Source organism: Bombina bombina, chromosome 8, assembly GCF_027579735.1.
Source record: "Bombina bombina isolate aBomBom1 chromosome 8, aBomBom1.pri, whole genome shotgun sequence".
Taxonomy (NCBI): Eukaryota; Metazoa; Chordata; class Amphibia; order Anura; family Bombinatoridae; genus Bombina; species Bombina bombina.
This window is the reverse complement of record NC_069506.1, coordinates 165603269-165626093: the sequence shown is the minus strand read 5'-3', so window position 1 is coordinate 165626093 and position 22825 is coordinate 165603269. Positions and strand designations below refer to the sequence as shown.

The 22825-nt window shown below is 37.3% G+C and overlaps 1 protein-coding gene across 6 annotated transcripts; it reads left to right on the top strand.

Annotated features, from left to right (window-relative positions):
- The first annotated feature begins 1437 nt into the window (after positions 1-1437).
- TSEN34 (tRNA splicing endonuclease subunit 34) lies at positions 1438-22571 on the top strand. Of its 6 annotated transcripts, none has more exons than XM_053690674.1 (5): positions 1438-1575; positions 6346-6713; positions 13589-13790; positions 20989-21267; positions 22052-22571. In XM_053690674.1, exons 2-5 carry the CDS (start codon positions 6444-6446, stop codon positions 22237-22239), a joined length of 939 nt encoding a protein of 312 aa, XP_053546649.1. In that variant the 5' UTR covers positions 1438-1575; positions 6346-6443; the 3' UTR covers positions 22240-22571. The 6 variants fall into 6 exon arrangements, with proteins under 6 accessions (XP_053546649.1, XP_053546651.1, XP_053546652.1 ...); XM_053690676.1 differs by having other exon boundaries at positions 1456-1511; XM_053690677.1 differs by lacking the exon at positions 1438-1575 and adding an exon at positions 1635-1705.
- Positions 22572-22825: the final 254 nt, after the last annotated feature.

Genomic DNA, 22825 nt, shown 5'->3' with positions numbered 1-22825 from the left:
TAATAATTTGCCACTTAGGGCATTGGCTGCACAATAGGTGCAGCAGTTGTGGGGACAAGAGAGGCTTCAAAAAATAGGGGAAGGCCTCAAACAATAAAGTCCGGTACTGAGGGCTGGGGAGCCACACCACGATCCAAAACCCTATCTCTTGGGTCAGGGCGTCCTCAGATAAACCTCTCCACCTGATTAGATATGTTAATATCAAATTTTCAGCCCAAAATGAGAAGAAAGGTGGTGAAGGGCTCAGGAGCTGAAGCTCAGTGCAACCAGTGATGGCCGCTGCCCGGAAGTCCCTCGGATTAATTTATTTAATAGTAGTAATTTAATTTTGTTTTATTTAAATTATATTTAAGTTAGGGGGGTTAGGGTTAGATTTAGATTTAGGGGTTCATAAATGTAATATAGTAGTGGCGACGTTGGGGGCGGCAGATTAGGGGTTAATAAATGTAGGTAGGTGTCGGCGATGTTAGGAACGGCAGATTAGGGGTTAATAAAATGTAACTAGTGCTTGTGAGGCGGGAGTGCGGCGGTTTAGGGGTTAATACATTTATTAAAAGTGGCGGCGATGTCCGGTCGGCAGATTAGGGGTTAAATAATTTTATTATAGTGTTTGCGATATGGGGGGGGCCTCGGTTTAGGGGTTAATAGGTAGTTTATGGGTGTTAGTGTACTTTGTAGCACTTTAGTTAAAAGCTTTATGTTACGGCGTTAGCCCATAAAACTCTTAACTACTGACTTTTATATGCGGTAGGAGTCTGGACAGGAGAGGGTCTACCGCTCACTTTTTCAGGCGATCGTAATACCGGCGTTAGGCAAATACCATTAAAAAGATAGGATACACAATTGACGTATGGGGATTTGTGGTAAGCTAAAATCGCGGAAAAAAAAGTGAGCAGTAGACCCTTTCCTGACTGACTCGTAATACCAGCGGGCGTTAAAAAGCAGCGTTGGGACCCCTCAACGCTGCTTTTTAAGGCTAACGCAAGACTCGTAATCTAGGTGTATGTTTCTGTACTGTTTAACGCTAAACTGAGCACTGCATTTAGTACATATGTTTTAGTTACTATAGCACTGATTGTTTATTTGAATTTTGCTTTTCATTATTGTATTTAATATGAAATACTAAAAAACTTATAAAAAAAAAAAAAGTATACTTAGTTGCCAGGCTGTAAAAAAAACAACTGGATTTTAAAAATAAATTCCAGAAAAAAAGAACAATATATCAGTTTTGTCACAATCCATATGCATGCATTATTTTTAACATAATAATATTTACTTGTTGCAGTTAGGGAGGGGTACTTAGAAGAAAACTGTATGCAATGCATGTAGGAGCACTTGTTACAACACTTACAGGTTTAGTAACAGACATCTGTATGGTACTCACAGGGTTAGTCATATTTGTCCAGCTCTATGCAGCACCGGCTAACTCCACCCCATTGAGAGTTGGCTTTGCGGAGGGATTCATGCAGTGTATTCAGCGTGCCCTTCTATGACAGGCTGCCTGCCTGCAGGTAGAACTATCTCAAGCACATATATATACGAGAGATAAAAGGGACATGGAGGTCATATGTGGAGGTAATGTGCACATAGAGAGTTTTACATATACACTGCACAGATACTGAGGCACGTGTCAGGGACTATTTTATGTCTCGGAGTGTAATAGCAGCGTGCTACAAGATAATCCAAGGAAAAGGTTACTACTCAGGTGAAATACAGAGTAACCGTGTGTCCAATGAGATGTGTGGGTTTGTTATAATTAAATAAGAGCGATAGGGGTCCGGGGAAGGAAGAACGTTGTAATAACATATTGCTACACTGAAGTTGGATATTGTTTGTGCTTCACTAACCACATCGTCTGATTCGTCTTATGTGCAGTCGGTATATGGGGATATGTTTTAATATACAGCGAAACGTTTGGTATCACGCGTTACTTAGCTACCTCTCCCCATGTGTAATACACAGGGAATGTTAATCCATGTGTCTTATACATGCAACGAACAGCTGAAGACTGTAAAGGTTCTTGTTTTGCTCCGACCCTCTGCATTGTGAGTCATAATATTTATATTATTTACATATGAATCCGCTATGTGGCGCCACATTCTGTTTGAAGACCTCAGAGGTTTTACTCCTCTTTACTAATAACATTTTATTATGCACATTGTGTGCACATACAGATACATATTTGTGTCTTTTGTGCTGATATAAACAATACCACCGGTCTTTGTAAAAACAGTTACGTTGATTTTTTTTGTATGTATATAGGTGGATTTTTACTTCGGTCCCTAAAAGTATCAAACGTATCCTTTGTGGTATGGACAGTAAAAAACAAACCAACACAAAACCCCACACAAATCCATTTGCTCACATAAGTTGTAAATACCACAGTTTATAACAGGATTTGATAGTAAAGTCAAAATTAAACTTTCATGATTCAGACAGAACATGCAATTTTAAAAAGCTTTCCAATATATACTATCAAATTGACTTTATTCAACTGGTTTCCTTGGTTAAAAAGTAGATCTAGGTAGGCTCAGGGGCAGCAGTGCACTACTGAGAGCTAGCTGGCGATTAGTTGCTACACATATATGCCTCTTGTCATTGGCTCACCTGATGTGTCCCCTTCATTCTTTAGAAAAAAACTCTTTCTGGTGCCCATTAATACTTGTGATTACCATTACTACAGTGACCTTAGGGAGATATGTTTTAACGAGGGGGATCATGCCCTAAGAAAATTAGTTTGAGAGAGCTCTATAAAACTCCCTTTTCTTTTGAAGAAAAAAATAAAAAATCCCTGGTGTCCGGTGGTACAGTTGATCACTATCCCACAGGGTGCTTCCTAGGGATGTGCATTCGGATCCTTTGTGAGGATATGAATGCAGATGTAAGCAGCGGTTCGTGAATATTTTTGTAGCTGGATTAATTCCTGTAAAAGAGCCTCATGCTAAAATCTGTGCAAATCCAGATCTTAGATTGGTGATCTTTTATAAGAATCAATCTGGGTATGAAAATATCCGATGGGCACGAGCCTTTGCTTACATCTGCACATCCCTAGTGCTCACTTGCAGTCTAAAAGAACAAGTGTCCCCTCTCATATAATATTTATCCCTTTATGTTGTAGCAGGAAGAAAGAGGGTCCATAATAGCTCCATAATTTAAAGTGAAGGTAACGTTTATGTATTTTCTTCTCCCCTACCGTTCCATTACAAGCTCCGCCCACGATCCACTTCCTGTCTGTTTAGCTTATGACGTATAGAGCGTTCCCACCCGCTCTATACGTGCCTACAATGCTCGTGCCCGGCGAAGATAACCACTGCGCATGCGCAAAACATTGACAACGGTACACAATGCACATGCGTTAATGCCAGTCTTTGCTTTATACAGCGCTAAACGAGGGCCGCACTTGGTTTTCCAGGGAGAGGAAGGAAGCTAACGCATGCACAGAGCTTTGAAGATAGCGGTGACGTCAAATGACGGCTGCCTAACGGCCAGGAAGTCAATTGGCTGTTCTTAAAACGTGACCAGCAGGCTAAAAAAATAAATATAACGGGTTGAATCGTACGCTTGTTAGATTGCGAATAAAAACGGATAAAACTAATAATAAAGCTAAAAATGAAAATTTTCGTGAATGAAAGTGCCATTGATTTGTGCTGTATTGCAGATAAGTGCATAGTAATACAGTGAACTTTTTTCACTTTAAGGGGTCGTATAAGTGCAAAAAGAAAATGCTTTAATGTCTTAGAGCATTTTATTATTGTAATATTGCTTGCATATAACTGTGTGTTTATCCCCCACATATGAGTTAAATGCATAGGTAAAATCAGCTCCAGAGCAGCAATGCAATACTAGGTACTAACTGAACACATTTGATGAGCCAATTACAAGAGGTGTATGTGTGTAGCCACCAATCCGCAGCTTGCTCCCCGTAATGCATTGCTGCTCCTGAGCCTACCGAGTTAGGTATGCTTTTTGCCAAAGGATACAGAGAGAACAAAGTAAATTTGATAAGACATAAACTGAAAAGTCTCTTTAAATAACTGCACACTTTCTCTGAATCATGAAAGCTTATTTTAACATTCAGGCTCCCTAACTTCACTTTTTGCCTCACCTCACACCACAAGCAAAATAATGAAGCACCTCTTCTGTTGATTACTTCTCATTGTTGGTTTTCTGCTCTGGCGAGATCATCTAAGAAGTCTCATCAGTATTGCTAGGTCCTTTAAACAATTTTAGAAAAGCAAATTTTACCTCAAGAGATGGTTATCTCACTATTCAGGGTTCTGGTTGTTAAAGGGACGGTCAACACCAGAATTTTTGTTGTTTAAAAAGATAGATAATCCCTTTTTATTAACCATTCCCCAGTTTTACATAACCAACACAGTTAAAATAATACACATTTTACCTCTGTTATTACCTTGTATCTAAGCCTCTGCAGACTGCCCCCTTATTTCAGTTCTTTGGACAGACTTGCATTTGAGCCAATCAGTGCTCACTCCTCTGTACATTCCAGTGCGTGTGTTATCTATATGAAACACATGAACTAACGCCCTCTAGTGGTCGGACGAGAAGGATGGATTACAATTCTACCACCGTCCCAACAAAACTAACTCTCAATTCCTGAACGGGAAGATCAGATGGTCTATCTCAGTAGGGGAGAGAGTTTTAATGAATGCTGACCACTTTTTAAAGACTTGTCTAATATCATGTTCATCACTCATATTGGCGTCTATCTGTTCTAAAATACATTGTTTCTTCAGATAATTTTTAACCTCTGAAATACTCGGGATCGCTTTCATTTTCCATTTTTTTTAAATTAGATATCTAGCTGCTAGGACATTCATGTTGATTCATTTCTCATTTGTCTGTAATACCATTTTAAACAACTTTCCAGTTTACTTCTATTATCAAATTTGTTTAATTCTCTTGGTATCATTTGTTGAAGGAGCAGTAATACACTACTGGTTTCTAACTGAACACATGGGTGAGCTAATGACAGTCTTTATATATATATATATATATATATATATATATATATATATATATATATATATATACAGCCACCAATCAGCAGCTAGAACCTAGGTTACCTAGATAAACCTTTCAGCAAAGGATAACGAGAAGGAAGCAAATGAAATAATAGGAGTAAATGGGAAAGTTGTTTAAAAGGTATATTCTGTCTGAATCATGAATGTCTAATTATGACTTTACTGTCCCTTTAAGGAGAGACACATTAAATATAATGCTAAATAAAAAAGACAGTAAAGATTTTTCGCTCAATGCTGGTGAGATTTTGATTGTGTAACTGCATTGTGTGATTACATCACATGTGTTAGCACAACATGTATGTTAAGGGATTTGCAAATTGTAGAATTGTAAGTTAATACTGTACATATATTTGTTAAAGGGACACTGAACCCAATTTTTTTTTCTTTCGTGATTCAGATAGAGCATGCTATTTTAAGCAACTTTCTAATTTACTCCTATTATCAAATTTTCTTCATTCTCTTGATATCTTTATTTGAAAAGCAAGAATGTAAGTTTAGATGCCGGCCCATTTTTGGTGAACAACCTGGGTTGTTTTTGCTGATTGGTGTATTAATTTAACCGACCAATAAATAAGTGCTGTCCAGGACCTGAACCAAAAAATAGCTTAGATGCTTTCTTTTTCAAATAAAGATAGCAAGAGAACGAAGAAAAATTGATAATAGGAGTAAATTAGAAAGTTGCTTAAAATTGCATGCTCTATCTGAATCACAAAAGAAACATTTGGGTTCAATGTCCCTTTAAGGTTAGAAAATATTGTTCAAAATAAACTTTCATGATTCAGATATATAATGCAATTTTCCAATTTACTTTTATCACCAATTTTGTTTTGTTCTCTTGGTATTCTTAGTTGAAAGCTAAACCTAGGAGGTTCATATGCTAATTTCTAAGACCTTGAAGGGCATTTTCACAGTTTTTCACCACTAGAGGGTGTTAGTTCATGTGTGTCATATAGATAACACTGTGCTCACCCACGTGGAGTTCCAGGGAGCCAGCTCTGATTGGCTAAAATGAATATCTGTCAAAAGAACTGAAATAAGGGGGCAGTTTGCAGAGGCTTAGATACAAGGTAATCACAGAGGTAAAAAGTATATTTTTATGACTGTGTTGGTTATGCAAAACTAGGGAATGGATAATAAAGGGATAATCTATCTTTTTAAACAATAACAATTCTGGTGTAGACTGTCCCCTTAAGTATTATCAGATATTATACACTGGTACACTAAATAGATACTACAGACATATGTTGTTTGTTTTAATATGTTATACCCGTCATTCAAATAAATTCCTTGCAATGTTTTACAGCTTATGACGATGAACATGAACTGGCATTCTGCCTGATTTCATGAGCTTGCTCAGAGATATACATCACTAAATCGCTTTAAATCATATAGAAGCCAGTCATGATTCTGATACATCTCCTAGAAGGAAAAGCTTTTGTGTGGAATGCTGAAGATGCCAAAGAGATTAGAGAGCAGCATTGTATAGTTGGGAATCTTGTCGGAGCCCTGGTGAGAAAACCCAGACAGAATACGCGGCTTGGCTTGCCACTGCAGCTTCTGCCTGAGGAAACACGCTTACTGGTAGAAATTGGTGCGGCCAAGCTTGTACACAGCTGCTCAGATGAAAAAATAACCCAAGAGGAGCATGACATCCCCATGGTACGAATACTGGTTAGTGTTTATTTTACCAGATTCTGGTGTGCTTTTATGTAGTACTTGTAAAAGGGAGTCTTCAATCAGTATAGTACCACTTTTTGTGTGTATATTGTAATGCAGGTCTTGATACATTTTTGGAAATGTCCTAAATATTACCCCAACAATATATATATATATATATATATATATATATATATATATATATATATATATATATATATATATATATATATATATATATATATATATACACACACACACACACAGGTGGCCCTCGTTTTACAACGGTTCAATTTACACCGTTTCAGAATAACAACCTTTTTTTCCAGTCATGTGACTGCTATTGAAAAGCATTGAGAAGCAGTGCATTTATTAAAATAGCCAGTAGGTGGAGCTGTTCGCTTGCGTTGCAGCAAAGCCAAGCAAGCTGAAATTAATCAGTTTAACCAAACCTGAGCTATTGAGCAGATTTCAAAGGAACAAGTTTTTCCTGTCTATAAATCAGTCCAGATTGGAATGCATAGAAAGAACTGTTTGCAGAAAAATGCAAGTGAAGTCTGTGTTGTGTGATTATTTTATTAGGTTTATAATGCTGTTTAGCAAATATTTTTGTTCATTTAACTTAGTTTAATTATATATTCTGTGTTGTGTGATTATTTTATTAGGTGTATAATGCTGTTTAACATTCAAAGTCTTCATTTCAAAGCTTTAAAAATAATGTATTAGGTGTTACTTATGACAATTTTGAGAGGGGCCTGGAACCTATCTCCCTCACTTCCCATTGACTTACATTATAAACTGGGTTTCAATTTACAAGCCTTGACCGAAGGATTTCTTCTCCTCGGTAACACCCTCTGAACACTCTCTTGACTTACGGTACAGTAAACTGTATCTATTTGTGGTACAAGCCGTTATTTTCTTTCCACTGTTCCAATATCGGCATTCATTTGCATACGGCCACCTGCACTGTGTTGATACATATGAACTGGGTGCTTGTCTTTTAAGTTTTATTTTATGATATCACTGTTATGCCATATCTTTTAATTATCATTTTTATGCTATATCTTTTTTATGTCATAGATTATCAATTAGTATCTGCATTATTCATCATTTATAGGTTTTAACCTGTTTTTTCATTAGGATTTTTTCCTAGTTGTATTTACATTACAGGGAGACGTCCCTATTTTTAGTGTATATATTTGTGTATCTTATTCTATATGTTTATTAAATTTTCACTTCAATTCCTTATATGGTGTGTATACTTTCAGCTTGTTAGCGCACTTTCTCTATCTTGAAGCTTTGGCTTCACTATTTGGTTATTAACTTGTATTTGATACATACAGAGATTGTATCTTTAGAGTAGTGTTTAGCAATACCTTCCTTTAGCGCGCACTAATCCACCCAATTTGATTTGTTTTCAATTTACAATGGTTTCAATTTGCAACCATTCCTTCTGGAACCTAACCCGGCGTAAACTGAGGGCTACCTGTGTGTATGTATGTATGTATATATATATATATATATATATATATATATATATAACATTTGTTTAGAGCACTTGTTGTCAAACCTGTCCCCAGGCCTCCCTAACAGGACACATTTTGAGGATATCTAAACTAGATCACAGGTGAAACGATCAGCTCATTAGTAAACATGGTTATTTTACCTGCTCTCATCAAAGTTTATCCTGAAAACCTGGACTGTTGGGGAGGCCCAAGGACAGGTTTGAAAACCAGTGGTTTAGATCAGTGGCTAATAAATAGCAGCTTCTGTGGCTTATGAGAAAAAATGTCAAGGCCTTGCTCTTTTTAGTGGGGAATGGTCTGGGGGTCACAGAAGCATACTATATATACTTTATCCTTTGTGCAGCATACACTGGAACGGCCATGTGTCACTCTCCTACACTTCATGGTTCAGGCAGAAGTAACCTACCACATAAAGTGGCCAGACCTGTAAAAGTAAGGATCAGTTAAGTTGTTAAAATGCATGTGTTCTGTCAATCAAAGGGTTAAATAATTTCTTGATTGACCTTGTTTGTCCCACCTCCAAAAAAAAAAATCCTTTATTTTGAACAATTAGTCAAACCCATGATTTAAAGTGACATGATCACAAGTGAAATGTGCATGAGTGCTTCTTATAAAAGTCATGACAGTGTAAATGGCATGTGCACATATGTTGTGCATGTTATATGCACCCTCATTCCAATACTGTGTCAGTTCAGAGAGCATATAGTGCCATCTACTATGTCAGCAATTACTTAATTTGCGTGATAGAAGCCATTGCTGGCACACCATGTGTTTGTGCCACTTACCAGTGATAGCTTTTACTGGAAGCATTTTTCTAATATAAGCATGTTGAAAACAAAAATACTTCTATTCAAAATGGAAATGCATTTTCCCCCCAAAATAGTTTTTCTACTTAAGGCGGGGGAGCTATGTTTCAGTTTAAATTTGTACAAAATATTTGCTTCAGGGGTATAAGATTTTTTTTCCATGCTTACTATATATCACTGCACTTACATTTTTAATTTGCATGCAGAGATTTTGCAGGTAACTGCCATTTTGTTAGCAACATTTTTAGGTTTGTGAAATTTTAGAGCAGTCTAAAGATGTAACCCTTTATGAGTGGTGGAATGTGTGTTACTGCCCAGCATTGCTGTGGCCACCAGTTAGGCTGCTGTAAGATAGCATTTGACATTCACAGTAGCATTGTCCTAAACATAGATAGTCTCAAGATAACGGGAGCTTGCTCTCTCGGTTACCCTCTGAGCTAAAGCACATTTTGTTAAAGTTAAAGGGACAGTCTAGTCAAAATTAAAGTTTCATGATTCAGATAGGGCATGCAATTTTAAACAACTTTTCAATTTATTTTTATCAACAGATTTTCTTTGGTATTCTTTGTTGAAAGCTAAACCTATGTATTCTCATATGCTAATTTCTAAGCCCCTGAAGGCCGCCTCTTATTTGAAGGCATTTGACAGTTTCTCACAGCTAGAGGGCGTTAGTTCATGTGTGCCATATAGCTAACATTGTGCTTGCCCCCTTGGAGTTACTTATGAGAGGGCACTGATTGGCTAAAAATGCATGTCTGTCAGAATAACTAAATTAAGGGGGCAGTCTGCAGAGGATTAGATATAAGGTAATCACAGAGGTAAAAAGTATACTGTGTTGGTTATGCAAAACTGGAATGGGTAATAAAAGGATTATCTATCTTTTTAAATAATAAAAATTATGGAGTAGACTGTCCCTTTTAACCCTTTGAGTGCTAAGCACTTTCCCACCTGGGTGCTAAGCTTATCTAAGTTTTTTTTTTTTTACAGATCCCCAAGACTTACACCGTTGGAAAGGTTAGGCGATTACCTTTCCAACGGTGGATCTGCTTAGATGCCTGAGTTACCTATTCTTGTCATTGTCTATTTTAAATATAGTTGCACAGAGACGTCATTGCGCAGGCCCTATCGCCAGGGTAGGAGCCCCCAGATCTCCCTCAAGGTGGGAGAGTGGTAGCGACGACTCTGAGATAGTGAAGCATGGTTCATAATTCACTGCAGTGGTAGCATGCATTAAAGTACTCACACATGTTTATGTGAGGCTTCTGTAACAGGTGCTCGGCCATGGAAACCCATTTCACGAAGCTCTTAACACAGTTCTGCTGATGTTGCTTCCAGAGGCAGTTTGGAACTTTGTGATTTTTACATGCTGTGCACTCCGCAGCCCTGTTCTCTATGAGTTTGCATGGTTTACCACTTCATTGCTGGGTTCCTCCTAGACACTTCTACTTCACAATAATAGCACTTAGATTTGACCAGGGCAGATCTAGTAGGCAAATGTGGAATCCTGTGGCAGTGCCACGTTTAAGGTCACTGAGAGCTTCAGTACGACCCATTGTACTGCCTATGTTTGCCTATAGAGATTTATGTACCTGTTAGCAATAGGAGTAGTTGAAAGGCCTGAACACAATAATTAATAGGCTCTACAATGCTTTTGGCCATATAGTGTGGCTACTGATTGGTGGCTGTATTTATATGCCTCTTGTCATTGGCTTGCCCAATGTATTCACAGTAGTGCATTGCTGCTTCTTTAACAAAGGATACCAAAACAATAAAGCAAATTTGATAATAGAAGTAAATTTGAAAGTTGTTTGCAAATGTAAGCTATATCTGAATTATGTAATAAAGATGTTGATTTTCATGCCTTTTTAAACATTTATGGGAGGTTAAAGGGACATGAAACCCCAAAAAATTATTTCCAATCTATTAGAAAGCGCACGCCATTTTAAACTACTTTCAAATTTACTTCTATTATCTAATTTGCTTCACTGTTTAGATATCCTTTGTTAAAGAAATAGCAATGCACATGGTTTAGCCAATCACACGAGGCATCAATGTGCAGCTACCAATCGTCGGCTTCTTAGCCTATTTAGATATGCTTTCCAACAAATGATATCAAGAGAATGAAGCAAATTAGATAATAGAAGTAAAATAGAAAGTTGTTTAAAATTGCCTGCTCTTTCTAAATCACAAAAGAAAAAAATTGGGTTTAATGACCCTTTAAGGCCATATTTTTATTGGTCCAAGGGAAAAAAGGGAAACCACACAACAGACTGGTTAGGTCTACTGGTAGTTCATAATTTAAAGAGACAGTGTACTCAGGCAAGCAGATGTAAAGAGTTAATTGTATTCAAATTTGTTGCTGGAATAACATTTTAACAAGACTGCTTTCCTATATCCACACTTAGAAGTGGATTTCTACTGCTGTCTCTTGTTTACATAGCTTGTTTTTATAGCCAACTCTGCAGTATTGAACTATTCCTATGAACTATTAAAACTACTAAAAACAGGGGCACTTTCATTCATGAGAAGGTTACATTACACCCGTTTTGTTTAAATACTTACCTTTTCTTCTTGAAGCCGGAGAAGCGATTTCCCCCTCCTGCCGTGCTTTTCTTCTTACGTCAGCAATGACGAATATGGCATCCTCCAATCATGGCCTGAGGCAACGCCGTTATTGGAGGAAGACGGATTCATGAATGAAAGTGCCCCTTTTTTTAGTAATATTTTTTTAAACCGGGCACTCATTTGTGAAAGTTTACCTTCACTTTAAAAAGAAAAAGGGACAAAAAGCTGATTTTTGCCTAAGGCCAAATTTGTGCTGGAGTATTTTCTTTTTAGCATGAAAAAAATGATGTATTTGTGACCTTTCACTTTTAATATACAGGTAGCCCTCAGTTTACGCCGGGCTTAGGTTCCAGAAGGAATGGCTGTAAATCGAAACCGTTGTAAATTGAAACCCAGTTTATAATTTAAGTCAGTGGGAAGTGAGGGAGTTAGGTTCCAGGCCCCTCTCAAAATTGTCATAAGTAACACCTAATACATTATTTTTAAAGCTTTGAAATGAAGACTTTAAATGCTAAACAGTTTTATAAACCTAATAAAATAATCACACAACACAGACTTCACTTGCATTTTTCTGCAAACAGTTCTTTCTATGCATTCCAATCTGGACTGATTTATAGACAGGAAGATCTTGTTCCTTTGAAATCTGCTCAATAGTTCAGGTTTGGTTAAACTGATTAATTTCAGCTTGCTTGGCTTTGCTGCAACACAAGCGGACAGCTCCACCTACTGGCTATTTTAATAAATGCACTGCTTCTCAATGCTTTTCAATAGCAGTCACATGACTGGAAAAAAAGGTTGTTATTCTGAAACGGTGTAAATTTGAACCGTTGTAAAACGAGGGCCACCTGTTGTTATGTTAGCTCTGCAAGAAGGTATTTGTGTACTTTACTGTAGAACAATGGGACATGAAACCCACATTTTTTCTTTCATGAATTAGATAGAGAATGCAATTTTAAAAAAAGTTTCTAATTCTATTATCATATTTGCATCACTTTCATGTTGTTCTTTTTTTAAAGAGATATCTAGATAGGTAACATGCACATGTCTGCAGCACTATATATGACATGATGTAGTGCTGCCATCTAGTGCTTTTGCTAATGTATAACATTGTTGTTCAGAAACGTGCACACTCCTGAGCCAACGTTCCTGGTTTTCAACAAAGGATAAGAGGAAATTGAAGAAAATTTGATAAAAGTAAATTGGAAAGTTGTTTAAAATGCTTTGTTCTATCTGATTCATGTAAAAAAAAATTGGATTTTATGTCCCATTAAATGTGAAACATTTTTGTCTTCATAACTAATATGACAAATTACTTTTTTCCCCCCTCAAATTCCAGTCCATTAGTGGACATGGATGGTAAGCACATATATAGGGTTTCCCCACTCTAGTTAGGCATTGACACCATCTTTGTAAATTAGATTCCGTTTAAACCGAAGCTAACACAGCAGTATCAGATGTACACTTATTTCTAATGCACATAGGCTAATGCGGCCAGCATTCACAGCTCTATTGGTGACACCCTCTGCAAGCCTAACAGGAAAATAAATGGTTTATTTAGGACAGGGACATGCAATGAGACATACTTAAAGGGACACTGCACCCAAATTTTTTCTTTTATACTTTACTCCTATTATCAATTTTTCTTCATTCTCTTGCTATCTTCATTTGTAAAGCAAGAATGTAAGTTTAGAAGCCGGCCAATTGTTGGTTCACAACCTGGGTTATTCCTTGCTGATTGGACAGTACCAATAAACAAGTGCTGTCCAAGGTCTGAACCAAAAATTTGCTGTCTCCTTAGCTTAAATGCCTTCTTTTTCAAATAAAGAAAGCAAGAGAACGAAGAAAAATTGAAAATGGGAGTAAATTAGAAAGTTGCTTAAAATTGCATGCTCTATCTGAATCATGAAAGATTTTATAAAACCAGGGAAAACTGATTACAATATTTCTTTAAATCTTTATGATGTATAAAAAGTAATATGGAATAATATCTTAGCCTAGCCTGGGTTCTTGCTCTGAATCCGAAGATAAAGAATGTTTAAGATCACAGATTGAAGCCTACAATCAGCATCTCGAGGAAAGTTACAAAGAGCAGTGCCGACTGGCCCTCCAAGAGAAAAGGCGGACATTGGAATCCTTGGCCGATCGTATTGCAGAGGGTCGGACAAAGAGGAAACGTCAGCGGGGCAAGCAGGCGGGTGAGCAACATACATGATTGATAATAGCAAGGCTTAATCTGTAGGTTCTAATTATTTTGTGTGTTTTCTTACTATTAGTAGTAGTAGTTTTTTATGCCATATACATGCAACAAGCAGACCATAAAAACGTACACTGTGCTTACACACTTGCTGTGGGCCCTGAAAGTGACGATTAGAGTGTATGAACTATATATGTGGTTGTTTTATAGAAAGTAGCTTTGCGTGCAGATGCTTTGCTGAATTTTTAGTTAAAAGGACATTTTAATACAAAAAAGTACATGTGCTAATTTGTATGTACTATTTTCTTTTCTTTTTGTCATTACTGATCCTCACAATGTGGTAAACCCCCACAAAGAGCAGAACATGGCTGATCAGCAAATTGGGAGCTATATTCACATGTAGCCACCAATCACCATGTGTTTTCTGCTTAGCATGAAAATGATAAATAGATAGGTAAGGTCAATTATGCAAAATGCGATTTTGAGCAGGTAGTTTTTGCAGTAGTATGTTTCTTTAAGGGAATGTATTTATCCTTTCAACTAGTAATAAATACAGCAAAAAAACCCCCCACAAAAACAAAGTTACCGGTAAGCTTTTTTTTGCTGTCTTTATCGAGCAAATGATTGCCTGTCAGTGCTTTAATCACTTGATCACTAATTATTTGTCTCATTACTTTAGAGGATAGCATTTTGTGTTTTGTCTTTTTTCAACATCATCTACTATGTTACAAGCTGCACATCCACTTGATTAGTCCTCAAAAACAGAAGTCCATCGAGTTCAACCTATATAAATATTATCTACAATAAAAGCTCCAGTTGATCTTAAATTAATCCTATTAAAAATGTGACCCATTTAACACCAGCAATCATATCCCTGTTTCTGTTTCTAGCCAGAAATGTATCTAAACCATTTTTAAATATATGTCAAGTATTAGCATGTACTACCTCCTTAGGTAACGAGTTCGACAATTTTATTGCTCTTATAGTGAAAAAACTTTTACGTTGCTGGAGATTAAATCTCCTTTCCTTCAGCCTAAAATAATGATCTCTTGTCACAAACAATTTTCTTGGAATAAACAGAGCTTCCGCCATCTCTGTATATGGGCCTTGAATATATTTATATAAAGTAATCATGCCGCCTATCAAGCGCCTTTTTTTTTTTTCTAGAGAAAACAAACTCAGTTTGGCTAACCTCTCCTCATAGCCTAAAGGGAGAATCAAGTCCAAAAAAACCTTTCATGAATGTAATTTAGGGAATGTAATTTTAAACAACTTTCCAATTTACTTTTATCACCAATTTTGCTTTGTTCTTTTGGTATTCTTAGTTGAAAGATAATTCTAGGAGGTTCATATGCTAATTTCTTAGACCTTGAAGACTGCCTCTAATCTGAATGCATTTTGACCACTAGAGGGCATTAGTTCATGTGTTTCATATAGATAATATTGAGCTCATGCACGTGAAGTTACCCTGGAGTGAGCACTGATTGGCTAAAATGCAAGTCTGTCAAAAGAACTGAAATAAGGGGGCAGTTTGCAGAGGCTTAGATACAAGTTAATCACAGAGGTAAAAAACGAAATTTATGCTTACCTGATAAATTTCTTTTTTTCTTGACACTTTGAGTCCACGGATCATCTCTAAATACTATTGGGAATATCACTCCTGGCCAGCAGGAGAAGGCAAAGAGCACCACAGCAAAGCTGTTTAATATCACCTCTCTTCTCTCCAACCCCAGTCATTCGACCGAAGGAAAAAGAGAGAACGGAAGTAACACAAAGGTGCCTGAGGTTTACAACACGAAAAACTGTCTGAATACAACAGGGCAGGCCGTGTCAAGTAATAAATACATTTATCAGGTTAGCATAAATTTCGTTTTCGTTTTGAAAAAGTGTGTAGAGAGGACCAAGTTGCAGCCTTGCAAATCTGATCCACAGAAGCTTCATTTTTGAATGCCCAGGAAGAGGAAACGGCTCTCGTTGAATGAGCCGTGACTCTTTCAGGAGGCTGCTGTCCAGCAGTTTCATAGGCCAAGCGAATTATACTCTTCAGCTACAAAGAAAGAGAAGTAGCTGTAGCTTTCTGACCGTTACGTTTCCCAGAGAAAACAACAAATAGAGCAGAAGACTGGCGAAAATACTGAGTCGCCTGTAGATAGTATTTCAAGGCACGCACCACGTCTAGGTTGTGCAGCAGACGTTCTTTATGAGAAGACGGGTTAGGACACAGAGAAGGAACAACGATTTCCTGATTAATGTTCCTTTCCGAAACCACTTTAGGAAGAAACCCTAACTTAATACGCAGAAATACCTTGTCCGAATGAAAAATCAGGTAAGGAGATTCATACTGCAATGCCGAGAGCTCTGAGACTTTATGAGCAGAAGAAATTGCAACAAGAAACAAAACTTTCCAAGATAATAACTTAATATCTAAGGAATGCATAGGCTCAAATGGAGTCTGCTGAAGAACTGTAAGAACAAGGTTAAGGCTCCAGGGATGAGTAACAGGTATGAACACAGGCCTGATTCTGACCAAGGCCTGACAGAACTATTGCATGTCTGGTGCATCCGCCAGACGTTTATGTAACAAAATAGACAAGGCAGATATTTGACCCTTCAAGGTACTTGCCGATAAACCCTTCTCCAGACCCTCCTGGAGAAAGGACAGAATTCTAGGAATCTGAACCCTACTCCAAGAGTAGCCTCTAGCTTCAAACCAATACAGATATTTGCGCCATATCTTATGGTAAATCTTTCTAGTGACAGGCTTACTAGCCTGAATCAAGGTCTCAATAACCGACTCCGAAAACCTGCGCTTAGATAGAATTAAGCGTTCAATCTCCAAGCAGTCGGCTTCAGAGAAACGAAATTTGGATGAAGGAAGGTCCCTTGAAGTAGAAGGTGTCACAATCACCCAGGTGGGTTCAGAGGAAGCAGGTTCCCTGGGAGAGATGATCCTGAGACAGCCACCAAGGAAGAGAATCTCTTGTCGCCTGATCCAGATGTAATCTTGGAGACCGATCCGCATAATCATTGTTCCCTTGCCTGATCATGCATAACTGCAGAGGTCTGAGATGGAAACGGGCAAACGGATGTTCATGGCAGCTTCCATCAGACCAATCACATCCATACATTGGGCCACTGAAGGGCAAGACAAGAATCGAAGATCTTTATTTTTCTGACCTCTGTCAGAAATATTTTCATTGATAAGGAATCTATTGTTGTTCCCAAGAACACTACCCTTGTAGCTGGAATCAAGGAACTCTTTCCCAAATTCACTTTCCATCCGTGAGAACGCAGAAAAAATAACATCTCCGTGTCATCCAGATAAGGTGCTACTACAATGCCCCACAACCGAAGCACCGCCAACAAGGATCCCAAGACTTTTGAAAAAATTCTGGGAGCTGTTGGAAGGCCGAATGGAAGAGCCACAAATTGGAAGTGTTTGTCTAGAAATGCGAACCTCAGAAATTTGTGATAATCCCTGTGAATGGGAACATGCAGGTACGCATCCTTTAGATCTACAGTTGTCATGAATTGACCCTCTTGAACCAAGGGAAGGATGGAACGAATAGCTTCCATCTTGAAGGACGGTAGTCTGAGGAACTTGTTTAGACTTTTGAGGTCTGAAAGTTCCCTCTTTTTGGGAACCACAAAAAGATTGGAGTAAAATCCCAGACCTTGTTCCTGCCTTGGAACAAGAACCATCACTCCCAGGTCGGAGAGGTCCCGGACACAGAGTAAGAACGCCTCTCTTTTTATCTGGTCTACAGATAATGTTGAGAGCAAGAATTGAATTGAACAAATGAGAAATAAAATACTTTTATTTATCTTATGTCACAAAAAACGTTACTCTCCCTTTAAATTTTAAACAACAATTTTTTATGTTGCAAAAAATAACCGTTGGTTTTAGAGCACCCCAGACAGCCTCTACACCTCAGCCAGCCCTGCTGAGGTGCCTTCCTGTCCTGCTGACCGCCGGAGATATGTTCAGAGAGAATATCTGGACTCAACTCAGAGCTGCTCCACTCGGTAGCCGGAGACCGCTAACACAGAAAAGCGGAACCGCAACGAGGCAGGACACTGCCGACACTCCGGAAATGAGAAGGAAGGAAAAAAACTTGCAAATTCTTTGCCACTTCAAAACAGACCTGCCCATCGTGGGCGTAACAACCTGAACCTCCCGGCCAGCATTCATATTCAGTCTGAAGGTAAAGCCCCCGGGAGTAAATAACAAACGTAACCACCTTGACCGGAATATAATAAAAACAAACTGAGCTTATGGTCCCTGCACAAACTGCCTCACATTGTCCTATGAACACACAATAGGATTAATAAGTCGTCTGTCTCAACAGAATTAACTGTTAAAGTGCCAATATTTTTCTGCATACTCCCTAGAAAAAATAAAATTAGCACCTACCTCTATGTAATCTGCCTGGCAGCAGGGCAGCTCACTAGGTTTGAGAGGCATCCTCAGGCTTTCAAGTTAGGGCAGCAATAATTATGTGGGAGGCACAGTGAGGATTATACCCCACAAGTTCCCAATTGCTTAAAAGCCACTACTGCTCTACTGAAGAGACTGACATGGGCTACGGCTAAACCCCAGGAAAAAGCAGAACAAACTTGCACTGCTAAAAAAATAATAACATTTTGATTGAAGAATCTTCTTCCAGACACCTAAACTTTACCACCTCCTTGCTCTTAATGTAGGCAAAGAGAATGACTGGAGTTGGAGGGAAGGGATGTGATATTAAACAGCGTTGCTGTGGTGCTCTTTGCCTCCTCCTGCTGGCCAGGAGTTATATTCCCAATAGTAATTAGAGATGATCCGTGGACTCATCGTGTCATTAGAAAGAAAGTGTATTTCTATAACAGTGTTGGTTATGCAAAACTGGGGAATGGGTTATAAAGGGATTATATTTCTTTTTAAACAACAATAATTCTGGTGTTGACTGTCCCTTTAAATTTTCAATTCCCCTTATTAGTTTTGTGGCTTTTCTCTGAATCTTTTCTTAGTCTGCAATGTCTTTTTTAGGTTCTCAGAACTGCACCCCATATTCAAGGTGAGGTCTTACCAGGGATTTATATAGTGACAGAATTATGCTTTCCTCCCTTATAAGATAAGGGGGCACAAATCTATCAGTACCCCACAAGTACTAATAATATGAATAAATAATTATATATAATATGTGTGGGGGATGCTCAATGTCTAGTAATAATTCAAACAAAGAAGAAAGAAGAGATGGACAACAATAGAGCACTCAAAGAAAAGAAAGTAAATAAGGGCAGGAAAAAAAAAACTCTCAGGGAAATATATAAAACCTAACTTTTAATAATTACAACAAAATCGTGTAACGTGCAGTGTATGCATTAATACTTAGATTAAAAAGTGAAAAATACAGAGAGCCAGCAACAATATGAGTCAATATGTTAGACTTCCATAATATAGTGACTACAAAGGCTGATGAACAAAAATCTGCTAGCGAGCAGGACACTAATGAATAAATAACTGAAAAAGAGGTATAACCTCACAACAAATTACTATAAATAAGGTGCAGGCTCAGAAGCAGGCAAAAGTCTTAAAGGGACACTGAACCCAAATTTTTTCTTTTGTGATTCAGATAGAGCATGCAATTTTAAGCAACTTTCTAATTTACTCCTATTATCAAATTTTCTTCGTTCTCTTGCTATCTTTATTTGAAAAAGAAGGCATCTAAGTGTTTTATTTTAGTTCAGTACTCTGGACAGCACTTTTTTATTGGTGGATGAATTTATCCACCAATCAGCAAGGACAACCCAGGTTGTTCACCAAAAATGGTCCGCATTTAAACTTACAAATCATGCATTTCAAATAAAGATACCAAGAGAATGAAGAAAATTTGATAATAGGAGTAAATTAGAAAGTTGCTTAAAATGTCATGCTTTATCTGAATCGCAAAAGAAAAAAATTGGGTTCAGTGTCCCTTTAAGTAGTCACAACAAACGGCTATTAATCACTCTTATAGAGGTTAAAAAAACAATAAGAGGTTACTGGACTCAGAATACGCCTGATTCACATTTCGCTGACACACGGCTTTCTCATTTAAAAATTGCCTGCTTATATTTACTGTAGAACCTGCCATTTTCCAGTTTTATATCTCATTTACCTGTCCTTTCTTCTAATTTTTGAAAATACTCTTGTAAAGCAATTTCATCCTGACCTAATGACCTTACACAACTTTGTGTCTTTTGTAAAAATAGTGATGTTGCTATTTAATCCTTGCTCTAAGTCATTAATACAAATTATTAAAAACAAGGCATAGTAATGATCCCTGGAGGGACTCCATTGATTATCTTTGTCCAATCTGAGTATGATCCATTTACAACTGCTCGTTGTTCCCGGTCTTTTATCCAGTTGTTTATCTATGAGGGAACATTTTCAGCTATTCCCAATCCCTTAATTTTGTACATTAAAGGGACAGTCAACCTAAAAATTCTGTAAGTGATATATAGATTTATTTATATATATATATATATATATATTGATCAATTTACACTTTATATATATATATATATATATATATATATATATATATATGTGTGTGTGTGTGTAAATTGATCAATATATATATATATATATATATATATATAATGTAACTGTCCAGAGCATTCGCTCATGGAAGACTGTCGCACACACCAAGCTGTTCCCCAGAGTAGCAGCTGCAGAAATTACTATTTCTGTGGCGGTATAGGAGATGTTCAGGGATAAGTAAATGTCACCACTGGTGTTGGTAACAGATGGTGAGCTAGTATTGTTCATGATAGGCGCATTGCACATGCGCTAAAGAAGGTTACAAGGAGGATTGAAAAGTGACTGCTATTCCAAGAAGATGATGATGATGTAGGTGATGACAAAATAGGGGAGGGGCCAAATGGACATTTTCAAATGGCAGCGGCACGAACAGTAAGTGCTTTTACTTGCAAACGATAAAGATCACAAAACTGGGCTACATTTGTACATAATGATCGATTTACACTTTATATATATATATATATATATATATATATATATATATATATATATATATATATATATAATCACTTAACAGCATTTTTAGGTTGACTGTCCCTTTAATCATGTGGCACTGTATGAAACGCCTTTACAAAATCAAAGTAAATCACATCAACTGGATTCACCTTTATATAAATATTTGTTTTCATTGTAGAAGAGATGTCATCTACTGCTAAAGGGCCAATAAAAGAGCTTCAGAACTTGGAGGAGAATTTCCATTTCCCCCAAGAAGCAATGATGGTCCAGATTTCCACAGCTCGAACGACTCCTGGAAAAGTAGAGGAGGTGGATTTGAACCTTGCTTCTACAGAATGGCCATATGCTGGGCAGGAGACGCATGAGTTGCACTACAAAGTTTTCAGGGATCTTTGGCAAAGGGGTTACTTTCTTACAAGCGGCAGCAAATTCGGAGGAGATTATCTTGTTTATCCAGGTATGGGAAGTCACCGCCAACATGGAAACCTCTAAAAGATATTATATATAAAAAAAAAAAGTGATAAATATATAATATCAATAAAGTCTGTTTTCTTACATCTTACCTTGGCAGACTCTACAAGTGTTTACAACAATGGCTAATGATAAGGTGCACTTTTCTATATTACAGGATATTTATACAGAAGTGTGGTTTGTAGGGGATGACATGCATTTTACACACTGATGAAATATAATTGATAGTGAACTATGTGGGTATTAAAGAGTAAATTGACATCTATGCTCTGACGACTTCTTTCACTGGTGGGGGAAAGCTATGGGACATGTGGCACAACTTAGCATAGACTGTATCATCACATTGTCGGGGGGTGGTACAAAACATTTACATAGGGGAGGCCAGCTGGCAAGGGTTTAGGTAGGTTAAATCTTTACAAAATAGACTTCCCTGCTGTTACTTATATCATTAACCTCTTAACAGTGATATAGATGTAAAGGCAATATGTTAATAACCACAAAGATTACTATCACTATAATGTCTAAATGCAGTGCTATGCATCTGGTTTTCCTTCCAGAGCCATATTTGTATGACACCATAGGAATAAACTCAGCTAACATAAATAAGAGGGGGGTGAGGATGTTTTTCATATTGAATTTACAGTCGTTTTACAAAAGCACTAAATGTAGCCAATCGGCATAGTTAATCTCACCAGAATGTACGGTCGTGTGTTTAAAAGCATCTAACCTTTAATCTGAAAGGCAGTTAAATGTCACTTTTTATTCCACAGGAGACCCCATGCGGTTTCATGCACATTATATTGCCATCTGCTTTCCAAACAACAAGGAGATCCCGCTGACTGACATCATCACTGCGGGACGCTTGGGCACCAATGTCAAGAAAACAATATTGATTTGTTCAACAAATCAAGAAGGCCTAGTGAATTACACATCTTTACAGTGGTCAGGATTACAGTAAAATAAAAATTATACATAAAAATGCTACGTGTTTTCTCTGCAAATTTGATATTACTTTTGCCAGATATGTTCCTCAGTTGCTTTACAGAGCAGAATGCAATATCCTCTTGGACTTGTTAAAAATGAAATTTTATTTGTCAAATTAAATACTCAAATTTAATTTTATGGGAAGAGGAAATAAAGTTAGAACCTGTTGTATTGCCTGTTTGGGAGCTATGTTCATCTTAAATTTCCACACCATTTGTTTGTACAAAATACTGCTGCAATGCAACACCTTTATTTTTTTTCCTTCTGCCTTGCATCATGAAAATAAATATTGAGGTTGAAATTAAATTTTCCATTACTTTTTTTTAAAATGAGAGAAATTGGTGTTTATGTATTTTGCCATTTAACCTCTTAAGGACATATGACAGAATTTTTCCGTCATAAAACAATTGAGCAAACTGAATGCTGTGTCCGTAAAGGGTTAGTTTCCTAGTTTCTGTTACTGTAATAAAAAAAAAAACAAAACATGATTTCAACTGCTCTATGAAAGAACTTCTTTTATATGCTGAAAATATGTAAATGTATTGTGGGAGCTAGTACAT

Excerpts from the sequence above, each read along its gene's own strand:
- TSEN34 (XM_053690674.1), top strand. The coding sequence starts at position 6,444 with ATGATTCTGATACATCTCCTAGAAGGAAAAGCTTTTGTGTGGAATGCT. Across the intron at positions 13,791-20,988 it reads TCAGCGGGGCAAGCAGGCGG|AAGAGATGTCATCTACTGCT; the intron begins GTGAGCAACATA and ends TTTTCATTGTAG. Across the intron at positions 21,268-22,051 it reads AGATTATCTTGTTTATCCAG|GAGACCCCATGCGGTTTCAT; the intron begins GTATGGGAAGTC and ends TTTATTCCACAG.